Source organism: Sarcophilus harrisii, chromosome 1 (genome assembly GCF_902635505.1).
Source record: "Sarcophilus harrisii chromosome 1, mSarHar1.11, whole genome shotgun sequence".
Classification (NCBI taxonomy): domain Eukaryota; kingdom Metazoa; phylum Chordata; class Mammalia; order Dasyuromorphia; family Dasyuridae; genus Sarcophilus; species Sarcophilus harrisii.
This window is the reverse complement of record NC_045426.1, coordinates 550,097,507-550,109,524: the sequence shown is the minus strand read 5'-3', so window position 1 is coordinate 550,109,524 and position 12,018 is coordinate 550,097,507. Positions and strand designations below refer to the sequence as shown.

At 36.6% G+C, this 12,018-nt stretch overlaps 1 protein-coding gene across 1 annotated transcript; it reads left to right on the top strand.

Annotated features, from left to right (window-relative positions):
* The first annotated feature begins 1,748 nt into the window (after positions 1–1,748).
* EDN1 (endothelin 1) lies at positions 1,749–9,374 on the top strand. Its single transcript, XM_003760165.4, has 5 exons — positions 1,749–2,279; positions 3,968–4,133; positions 5,599–5,757; positions 5,928–6,038; positions 8,125–9,374. The coding sequence occupies exons 1-5, from the start codon at positions 2,216–2,218 to the stop codon at positions 8,264–8,266; spliced, it is 642 nt and encodes a 213-aa protein (XP_003760213.1). The 5' UTR covers positions 1,749–2,215; the 3' UTR covers positions 8,267–9,374.
* Positions 9,375–12,018: the final 2,644 nt, after the last annotated feature.

Sequence of the window (12,018 nt, the reverse complement as noted above, 5' to 3'; positions counted from 1 at the left end):
CTCCTCCTTTTCCTCTTCTTTCTAATCCCTGATTTACTGAGGTGGCAGTAGGATTTAATCTCCCCAATATTTAAGAGAAAAAAGCTCCAATGCAAAACAAATGATATTGCTATTTCTTGTACCTCCTACTGAAACTATTGAAATAAAGCGAGCTCTTTCGTGGAGACTCTCCACAAGCCCAATGACAGCCAAAAAGACTGGTTTATTTCTGGCTCCATTACTTCCAAGGAGAGGGAACAATTTTCTCCTTTGGCTTCTAGTGGTAGAGAATTTTTTTTTCCAGAAGAAAAAAATGAAGGGAAATGGGGTTGTTGAATCCCATTCTGCTGCTTAAAATTGGGAAGTGATGAGCCACACAAGCCACAAAATAAATAAAAGATTAAATTCTTGGAAGTAATGTCCAACAGAAGGATTTTTCATATTGGGGTATGGAGAAGATCCTGGGTTTATAATAACCAGCCTTGGCAACCTTCTCTGTGTGAAAGTGCCTGGACCTAATAGCTCATTAATTACCATGAGCTTAAACAAGCTAATTGAAACATATCTTGGTATTGAAAGGGATGTCAGAGGTAATTTAGTTCCATCCTTTTATTGTATAGAGAAACTGAGGCTCAAGAAGTTATTAAAGTGGCAGAGTTGGGAAATGAATGAAACTGAATTGGAGGCTTCCAACTCCAAATTCCAACTCCAAAACTCTTCCCCCTATAACAGATTGCATTTTAAGCTAGTTTCTTTTCAGGGTTAAAGGCTAGTAAAGGCTAGTATTATTTTCTTAAAGTGTTTAGCATTTTATCCTTTCTAAAGTCTTTGACATCTGTATCTACTATATATCACAGACAATTGATCAAGGTAATAGTTGTGAAATCCTTTGAAAAGTTGAAAGTTTTGTTCAAATGTGAATTGTCTCAGTCCTCTGTTCGGGTATGGAAAATTTTTGTATTTTCTTTCAACTATCCCCCCCCCAAAAAAAAAACAACAAACCTCCCTCCCCATCTACCTGTGCCAAAAAGATACCAAGAAATCCCCTGGTTGGAATAATCATAGCCCTGCAGGAATATTTATTTGATCTTCTTCTGCCCTCCTCAATACTTTCTATCATTCTGAAGCCAATACTTCTACCTTCTTTCCAATAAAGTATCAACGTTTGTTGTTCTTCATATCACACTATGATTTTCACCCTGACCATATTCCTAATTGTCTAAATGACTTCCTCATTTATTGATATTGAAATGATGTATAAAATTATTTAAGAAAATCTTTCCCTTCTTACCACTTTCAATAACCTCCCCCCCAACATTTCTTAAAAAGTAAAAAAAAAATTAAAGATGGGGAAAGGCTGAAGAAATGGGGAGGATGAGGGGATTATATTGACATTGCCATTGAAAGGATAAGAAAATTATTCCCATTCCCCCTATAATTTGGTCTGGGGCAAAGAGGAGTAAAGAGAGTGAAAGTCTTTCCTTGTTTTCCTAAATGTTCTAAAAATCAGGAAAGACAAAAAAAAAGGGGGGGGAACTAATAACAATTATAAAAAAAACTTCACATAACAATACAATCCATTTAAACTGTGGCTCATACTTTTCATACCAATCTCATGACTTTTTTTTTTTTTTTTTTTTAATTCCCTAGTCTGATTCTTGAACTCTGGAGCTGGCAGAGCTATGAAGGGGAAGTAGAATCTGACACTGCACTAGCAGGTTTACCAAAGGTCTCTAATGGGTATTTTCTTTTTCTTAGCCCTGCCCCTGAATTGTCAGACGGCGTCTGCCTCTCTGAAGTTTGCAGTGATTTCCTTTCCAGCCTGGCCTTATCTTGGTCCGCACGTTGCTGCCTCTTGGTGACTAATAACACAATAACATTGTCTCAGGATAGAAAAAAAAAAAAGTCTGAGCTGTTTACTCGCTCTATGGGGGTTCAGTATAAAAAGGAGGCAGAGTGCTGTCCAAGCCAGATTGGCTTCTGCATGAGCACTGGAAGTCACTGAAAAGATCGTCAGGTTTCTAGTACAGCTCACTGGACGATCGCGGAATTTCCAGACCTTTTGGATTGCCCTCTCTCCCGGCAGAGGCAGAAGTTTTTCTTCTCTCTCTCTTTGGACACCAACACTGAAGAAAAAACTTTGGGGGTCCGAATATCAGAAGTAGTTCAGGGTTAAACTGAAGTTGTTTTTGTGTGTTTTAATTTGAGTTTAGTTAGCAGAGGAGGTATTTTCAGAATGGATTATTTCCAGATGATTTTCTCCCTGCTGTTTGTGGTTTTCCAAGGAGCTCCAGACACAGGTAGGCATGCTGGCTTGTAAGCTTCTGAGTATTAATGACTTAATTATCCACTTTAGTGTTTTTCTTGCTTGTCTTCCTCCATGTATCCTTTACTATTGTGGCTCATTAATCCTATGTCTGGGAATTATTGTCTATAGTTACCAAATCTTGGAGTGAAAAATAATTAATAATTAAATTATATATGTGCAGAATATGACAATATATTAGTTGGGTTTATTTTTTGCAAAGGAGTGTTGCTGAACTTGTCTTTAGCATTAAAGAACATTCAAATACTAGATAAAATTGAAACATAGTACATATGTGTAATATGCACATTAACACACCAAAGTTTAATATTGCCATCGCGTAGTATTACTGCTGATACTAGCATGTCAGCATGTATGATATTAGAGAGAGTGTTTCAACTTGAAGCTATGGAATTTTGTTCAAGTCTGACTCAGTGAGCACATGAGCAGAAACATCACCTAGAGTATAGTCTGTTGAATAAACCCCCCTAGGTGGTTTCAGGGTGAAAGCAGATGCTTTCTTCCAATCTTGTCATTATTGACTTTAGATTTTCTTCTGGCAGGTTCTTGGCACTCGGTACAACATGAGCTTTATTCACAGTTTTATTCACTTGTCTTGGGAGAGAGATAGGATAAATCTAAGTTACATGAAGATTTAGGATTGTGAGTGTGTACTTGTATGCATGTTTGGTTTGCTGTCTATGTGATCCAGACCAGAGGGAGTGGATGACAAGGAATTAAAATCTTGACATGCATGTGTCTGATCATTGGAAATCTGCTGGGCAAGTCAGTTTCTGTAGCCAAAAGCCATCTAAAGAGCTAGCAAGGAGAGAGAATGCTCCAGGAGGTAACAGAAGGGTCTAGATATACCCCTAAGAAGCCACGCTTAGGACCAGGTTTCTTTTTCTTTCTTTCTTTCTTTCTTTCTTTCTTTCTTTCTTTCTTTCTTTCTTTCTTTCTTTCTTTCTTTCTTTCTTTCTTTCTTTCTTTTTTTCTTTCTTTCTGCGCAGCAGTTTGGGAATCCTGATCAAGTTTTCAAAACTTCTTTTGAGTTTAGCCTAAGGTCAGCAGTCCTATAAGACTTTTTAATACTTTTCTGAAATCTCTGCTATGGAGCTTATGTCTCCTCTCTTCCAAAATGCTTCTTCCTTCACCTCCAAGTCTCTAATTTTATTAGAGAAGAAAGCAGATTTTAGGTAAAGTGAAAGATAACCGTGATTACTTTATAAAAATTGGTGTCAGTAGGTCCCTAAAAGCTGTATAACCAAGTAACTTGAATTACTTGCTGTATAGAGGAATTAGGATATGAAGGGAGGTACATGGGAATACAAGGTACGCTTTCTTTAAAATTAGGGACAATTTAAAGGTCATTAGCCTAATTTACAACAGGAAAAGTTTCTCAGATCACTAAAAGGCTTAATAAAATAGCCCCTTAAAACATTTGTTTTCCCATATTTCTGATGGTCCCTTTAGGCGCTGATAATGCTAATGTGGGTAAAGGCAAAGCAAAGCATTTAGGTTAAGGATGAAAGAAAAAAAAGAATTCATTTCAGAGATTCCCCCTGAAATCCAAGCAGTGTACTTCACTCAAATCAGCTAGATATTAGTCGAATGCTAAAATACTATGAATTTCTAATTCTGTAATGAATCTGAATCCCATTCTCCCCTTTATCTTTCTCTTAGCTTTTGGTACTGAGCTCAGCACAGAAGCTCAAGCTGGTGTAATCAATCCACCTCCCAGTTCACCCTGGCGCTCTCGACGCTCTAAACGCTGCTCTTGCTCGTCCTTGTTGGATAAAGAATGTGTGTACTTCTGCCACCTGGACATCATTTGGATCAACACTCCCGAGTAAGTCTCTAGAGGGCATTGTAACTCTAGTCATTCATTCGAGCCCTAGTTGAAACTTTAGTGTTTTTTACTTGTTAAATTTCTAGAGGTTGACACATCTGAAGGGATTTAATGCTTTCCTGGGACATTAGTCTTCCATTAAAAAACAAAATAAGAACATAAGGCAGTCTAGGCCATGGGTTCCACCTACTTATTAGTTGGATAGATCATTGTATGATACATGTAGGACACAGTGGGCAAAATTTAAAGACAAGCAACTTTATGTTAGTGCCTTAGAAAGAAATTCTCCAAGTTGTTATACTAGTTGAGATTTGAGAAATTAGTTTTCAGAACTGGATTTGGTAGATTCAATCTGTTTTGTAGGCATGATTAACCCTTGTAAGAATACTAATGATCATTAAAAATTATATAAAATCATAGCATTATACTTGTAAAGAGAGCCAACACCATCATCTAGCTATGGGATCATCCATTTAGAACTGGAAAAGGCCTCAGAAGCTTTTTAATCCAATTCCCTCATTTTACAGTTGAGGAAAATAGGGCCAGTGAATATAGTAGTAGTTAGGGATTTGAACCAGGCTCTCTGCCTCCAAAATTAAGAGTTCTTTCCACTTTATTACTACTCCTGAGACCAAGAAGTTAAAAAGTACTTTTTCAATGGCCATGTGTTATGGAGCAGCTGAGTGGTGCAAGGGATAGAACTCTGACTTTAGAGGCAGGAAGACTTGAGTGCAAATTCGACTTTAGACAACTAAGCCATTAACTCTGCCTCACTTTCCTCATCTGTAAAATGAGCTGGAGAAGAAAATGGCAAATCACTTTGGTATTTTTACTAAGAAAGCCCCAAAAAGGTTTATGAAAAGTTGAACATGGTTAAAAATGACTAAGCAACACAGTGAGTTAGAGGATCATCTCATAGAGATCTACTAGGATCATCTCATAGAGATATTTAATACTAATATCCTGGCAGGAATTTCTCACATAGGGATATAATTCAGGCAGAGTTATAGAGCTTCCTTTTCTGATAAGAGTTTGCTGTGTACAATCTGAAGCCTGAAGTTGACAGGGTTCTATAATCCCATGTGTTATGCTTCATAGAAGTCCAAGGCAGGGAAAAAAAGATCAGTGTAGAACATTAGCAGAGTAAGAAAATGTGAAACAGACACCAGAGCTACTTATGTGCTGACTTTTAATAATTTTTGATTGAAAAAAATACCACTTATGGAAAGAAGAATTTTAACCTCATTAAGAACTGTATTACATTAAGAGCAGTAGAATAATTGTCCATATTGTACACATTCTGAGCTAGCAGTTGGTATGCCCCTCAAGGTCCAACCTTTAGTATTAGTAACTTTATGCTGCCAAAATTATTGGGTCAGATGAGCTCTTTGTATTACTTAAGATCATGACGTTTTGAGGGCAATCAATTGTGTTAATATCCCCTTTTTTCTTCTTTTAAACCTAGGCACACAGTTCCATATGGACTTGGAAGCCCTTCTCGATCCAAACGATCCCTAGAAGATTCACTTCTTACCAAGTCAGCAGACTCCAGGAAGAGATGCCAATGTACCAGTCAAAAAGACAAGAAATGCTGGGTCTTTTGCCAAGCAGGAAAGGAACTCTGGTGAGTAAAAACACCTTTCACTTTTAGTCAGCTTTGTAGACACCCAAACCTCTCCACAATCCAATATTACAATTCTGGCCATGGAAAAAGGTATTTATTGCATTGAAACAGCTTCAGAGGGTCAGAGTTGACAATGCAGTTGCTTTAATTTTTTTCTTTCTCTCTTTCAGGGCCCAAAATACTTCGAAGAAAGCCTGGAATGAAGCAAAAGGAAAAGACTGTATTGATGATAGACTGAAGTGTGTGCACCAAGAGCTTGTGAACAAGAAAAAAATGAGAAGGTGAGAGGATGTTCATTAACACAGAAAAAGTCCTTTCCTCAAAGGTCAAAAGAACATCTTTATGTTCTTTTATGACCCTTCTCAATTGAAGAATTCTATGCTTGGTAACCAATATAGGGTAAAGGAGTCATCTTGATATTTCATTTTGGAATGATGAATATAAATGTAAGCTGTTGCCTACCTCATGGCACATTTGTGGTTATGGGAAACACCTGTAGTCACTTTTCAATTTTACTGAGTTCCCTGTCAGCAAACTTGCTGGTTTCCCTGAAGGAAAAAAAAAAAAAAAATACATATATATATATATATATATATATATAGAGAGAGAGAGAGAGAGAGAGAGAGAGAGAGAGAGAGAGAGAGAGAGAGAGAGAGTCCGTTTTTATTGTCATATGTATTTAGGTTTTTCAAAGGGAGGCAGTTATCATTTGCCCATCCATGAGGAAAATAAAGTCATTAGGCAGGGTTGGTAAGATTTGGAACATACTGTTTTGTGGGGGTGGGGCGGGATAAGGTTGGGTGTGGAGTTAGTAAGGAGGAGGGAGTTGTTTTTGTTTTTAAATAAGACTATTTGGCTGATAACCAATGTCAATCCAAACTAAGTCTGCTCACTTTCCCCCTTCCTCTCCCTTCTTTAGTTTTGACCTGGAGTGGAGGGAAGATTTAAATCAGCCAGCCCCATTAAAATGACATCAGAGCTGGTTAACATGATGAAATTTCCAAACTCCTCACATTGGGTTTCATGTACCCTGGAGAAGAAACCTGCACTTTAGATCTGTCATATGTTCTACATTTACCTATTAGGGTCAAAGTGAATTTTTCCTGGAAATTAAGTATCAAAAAGTTCTATGGTCAGAGTGTACTGAGCCCCAGCCAGAAGTCAGGATTTCTGATCTGTTTACTAACTTCTTGTTGCCTTTTACCAGTAACTTAACCCCTATTATTTTAGTCTTTCAGTTTATTTTAAATAAGACTAGTCATATCTTGTCCAGAGTTAAGTGAACCACAATTTGCAAAATGACTTGAAAGTCTTAAACTCTCTAGGTCTCAGTTTCCTCATCTGTAAAATGAGGGGCTTGGACTGGATCATCTCTCATGTTCTTTATGATTCCAATACTAAACCCTACCAATTATCAATCTTTATTGGGTCAGTCTGAAGTAAACTACTCTTGAAAAATTAAGTAACATGTACATATAGTTCTTTAAACTCTTTACCCATGGTAGTATTGCAAGTGTTATCCCCATTTTATAGATGAAAAAATAGAGACTTGTCAGAGATCAGTTCAATTGCTCAGGGTAATGGAGCTAGTAAGTGTATAATGTGAGTTAAAATGTACACAAGCCTTTTCCCAAACCCAACACAATTCATTATGCTACACTGACCCATAAATAGCTCTCCATTCTTAACTCTGCTCCCTAAAATATTAGATATGCAGAAATTTTTCTGCCCTAGTCTTAACTAGACACAATCCTTTTCCCCCTGCTCCTGTCAGCTACTTCCTTCTATTGCATTCTATTTCTTTCACTGCAAAGAAGACTAGTTCCTTTCTCAAGATAAACTGGGCAGCTAGATGGCGCAGAGGACCAGCCCTGGAGTCATGAAGACCTGAGTTCAAATGCGATCTCAGACACTTAACACTTCTTAGCTATGTGACACTGGGTCACACAGTGATTGGGCAAGTCACTTAACCCCAAATGTCTCAGGGAAAAAAAAAATAAATTGAATTTTCCATTGAAAAGAGTCCTGTGAAAATATGAACAAAAGAGACAAAGAATCATGCTAAGTTTCCTTTAAAGCCCATATTTAATTTCTATTAGGTTTACTAGATTTTCTCCATACTTAATTTCCCTTGGTTTTTTTTTTTTTTTTCTGTTCTGATCATAACACAGATCCTATTTCAATAGTTTCATAATTTTTCCTTATTTTGTTTGGGGAGGTGGTAGGTTTCTACTCTAATTTGGCGGTGAAAAGAGCTCAAGCATGAGATTGCGATTGATTTTTCTCTTCATGATGATTTGATGTATTTCCTTGATCTTGATGTAATCATGAGTTTTGTTAACAAAATTTATTCTTTTGTTTTAACAGGTTGGAGGCCATCAGTAATAGCATCAAAGCATCCTTTCACCTTGCAAAGCAGAGAGCTGAGCTCCACAAAGCAAAGAGGGTAACTCATAACCGTGCACATCAAACGCAAAGCATTTGGGACAGTCTGAAGACAACATCTTAGTTAAGAGATCTCTGTGGTTCATCCTCATGTACTCTGGCTGGCAAAGCATGGCAGCATCTCCCCTGCTTTGGCCTTTCTTTATTCCAGATTGGCAAAGGATTGGGGATCCTTGTTCCAAACATTCCAAGAAAGGTAGAGGAGTTCCTAAAATCTGTCTTCATTTGCTTCCGTTAGCAATGAAAAGCTTTGCTCCTCCTCATCCAGGAATGTAAATGGATGGCTGACTGGGGGCCAATCTGGGAGAAAACAAAGACTAAGTAATACATTAATTAGTGATACATCTGTCAGGAGGAGGAGAGGAGACAACACATTTGGATGGAGCTTCTGAAGAGAGGGTCCGAAGGGGAGTGTGTGTCTGACTCAAATGTCTGGCAGATTTCAGGGAGAAACTCCAAAGCTCCATGAGAAGATTTTGCAAGGAATGCATAAATTGGAAACACATGCCATGGAGAGACACCCAAGTTAGAAATCAAAGATAATCTTTTTCAATTCATAAAAATGCAAAACTGAAAGAAACTGTACTACTGTATATCAGGATGTGTTTCATGAATACGAGTCTACCTCACCTGTATTGCACTCCTGCAGAAGTATTTCATCACCTTGTTTTGCCTTTACTCATTGCTCCCTGCTTTCCTTTCCCTTACCCTTTCCCAAATAAAACCTATTCTCTGGCCTCTTAGAAGTCCAGTTTGAGCAATAGTAGACATCACATTTTGGTGATGATCTACTCCATTTGATGCATATGAGAAAAGGTCACTGAACCAGGTAGCTGATACCCTGAATTCCCTCTTTATTGTAAAAGTGCTGATAAAGAGTTTGTGAAAAATGATAAAAGGTGAAAATTGGGTATATGTTAGAGCAGCAAAATCATTTACCTTATTGGAACTGGTTAATGGAGGTTGAATTAAATTTTGTGATGTACTTATTTTTTTATAGATATTTATATTCAGACAATTTATTCCTTATATTTACCATGTTAAATATATGTTGGGGCAGGCCATATTGGTCTATGCATGGTTTATGTATTTCTGAATGAAATTGAAATTGAGAAATGCTTTTTGCCTGTCAAGGTAATTGACCTTAGAAATAAATATTTTTCCCTATTCTACTGGTTTGATGTTATTGCTTTATAATTCCCACAAACAGGTAAAGCTTATGAAGAGCTACAATAGTTCTTATCATCTCTCCTCTCACCCTCCCTACCCATCCACCCCAGATAATAGATGGCATTCAATAACTCTGTATTTTCCACTCATCTTTAATAAGCAAAACCAGAATGTGTTTGTGTTTGTACATAAAAAAGGAATTGGTGAAAGAATTCTATCATCAAATGGAAGAGGGAGCAACAAAAATGACTTCTTAAAGAGATGGCACTTGAATCTTGAAGGAAGCTAGAGGTTTCAAGGGGTGGAGATTTAGAGGAAGAGCATCACCAGTCCATTTATACTCTGGAAAGGAGGTAGAATAAAGTGGTGGAGTGTGTAAAAAAGATGTAATCATTCTAGAATCAAATTGTGAAAGGATTTAGATGCCAACAAAATTTACATTTTATCCTTAAGGCAAAGGGAAGCTTCTTGGTGGGGAAGGGGAAGAGTGGACTGTTATGGTCATACATGCTTTAGCACTATTAGATTAGAGCTATGTGGAAGATGAATTAGAAAGGAGAAAGCTAGATAGAGAAAGACCAATTAGAAGACCACTGCAATAGTCCAGGTAAGTGAGACATGATGAGGACCTGGAATAGGATGCTGTTGAATGAGGAGAGATATCAATGAAGTTGAATCAGCAATTAATGGATTAAATATGGGGTGTGAATTGGAATGGAGACCTCCTACTCTGGGAGCTTGGGTGACTAGAAGACTGATGGTGTCTTTGATAGAAATAGCAAAATTAGAAAGAAGGATAAGTTTAAAAAGATAGAAAATGAATTCTCTTTTAGATATGTTGTGTGTGAGATTTCTATGGGACTCCCAGAAATAGATGTCTATCAGGCAGTTGGAAACACAGAATTAAAGCTCAGGAGGGAGATAAGAGCTAGATATGTAACTTTCTAAGACATCTGCAGAGATGATAGTTAAACCTTAGGAGCTATCACTATTTTCTTTTTCCTTCAATTTCAATTATTTACACTGTTTTGTTTTGTTTTTTTTGTTATTTCTGGGAAATGTATAAAGAAGAACAACACTACACATGTGGGATTGCTTATTGTTATAATAAACATATTGTGCCCAATAAATAACAAATTCTGTTGTAAAAAATTATTAAAGGTATAATTTAGAGAGAGATTGTTGCAAACAATATGGATCATAAATGAATCCCTGCTAACTTATGGAGCTACCTATGCTCTGGCTAGGGTGTAGCTGAGTCTGTATCTTACTTATTTCTGGTTGATTCCACATGTGCTTGAACTTTTTGCTGATTGTCATATATATCTAATACTTAAAACTGCTACAGGGCCTAAAGTACTGGGGCACTTTACCTTTGCTCTTTCCTCTTAGAGCCTATCTCATCATTAGAACCATGCACATAATCCAAATTGAGTTTAGTCCTGGAGAAGTATGATGCTTTGAAAGAAAAGGCAGGGTCTTTATATATATATATATATATATATATAACTTTGGTTCATTATCTTCTCACCCTTTTGCCTAGAGAAAAATTACTTAAAACTTCAATTTTGGCTTGTGTCTAGGGTATCCCTGTTAAAACGAATAAGAATGGTATTCAATCTACAATATAATTCAGGTTTAGGACAGGTATTAATTTTCTACATACAAAATTTAAATTTGACGCAAAAGCTTCTCACAAGCAAACACTGAGAAAAGTTAGTTGAAAAGCACTGGTCAGGGCAATGAGGTGGAGCAGTGGATAGAATAGCAGCCCTGGAGTCAGGAGCACCTGAATTCAAATCTGGTCTCAGATACTTAACACTTCCTGGCTGTGTGACCCTGGGCAAGTCACTTAATCCCAATTGCCTCAGCAAAAAGAAAAGCACTGGTAACAACTACTGTTATTCTCTGCTTAGAGGTTGACAATTAAAAGTATAAAAACAAACATTCATCAGGAGCTAGTGAATAAACATTTTACATTTCATTTCAGTTCTGCACTAATCTCCTCAAGACAGATAGCCTCTGGAAAAAAAATAGACTCCTCTCTCTCTCTCTTTTTTTCTTTTTATACTTAATTTTTATTTTTTTCAATTACATGAAAAAAAATTTCAACTTTTTTTTTCAATTTTGAGTTCCATATTTTGTGCCTCCAACTTTTTTAAGAAGGCTAGCAATTTGATATGAATCATACACGTGCAGTCATGCAAAATATTTCCATATTAGCCACTGACAACAGTTCTAACAGTTTCTTAATGGTAATCTTTCTTAGATGAGATTTACTTTTATATTCATAAGAAATTCCTTTAACATTTGTGATACCAAATATTCCAAGATTGAAAAATACAAAAGTTTATCATTTTTGAATGTTAATTCTCACAATGATTTTAATGTCCTTTTTAGAAATAGAAATAGGGAAGAAAAATAAGTGCTAACTAAGAGATTAATATAATGGAGAGAACACTGGCCTAGGAAATAAAATACTTAATTCTTAATTATTTCTTCATCATTTTTTGACTGTTTGGCTTTATAGATTCCTCTTCTCAATAATAATTATCTTCTCAAAGAGTGATGGAGTTATTGTCAGAACTGAGTTCTCATGTGCAGTCATCATTCACTCAGATTCTCTCAATTCTACAAACTCCAATC

Bases quoted from the DNA above. Each gene is read 5' to 3' on its own strand.
- EDN1 (XM_003760165.4), top strand. From the start codon at position 2,216: ATGGATTATTTCCAGATGATTTTCTCCCTGCTGTTTGTGGTTTTCCAA. The intron at 4,134-5,598 runs GTAAGTCTCTAG...TTTTAAACCTAG, and splicing joins ATTTGGATCAACACTCCCGA to GCACACAGTTCCATATGGAC. The intron at 6,039-8,124 runs GTGAGAGGATGT...TTGTTTTAACAG, and splicing joins AACAAGAAAAAAATGAGAAG to GTTGGAGGCCATCAGTAATA.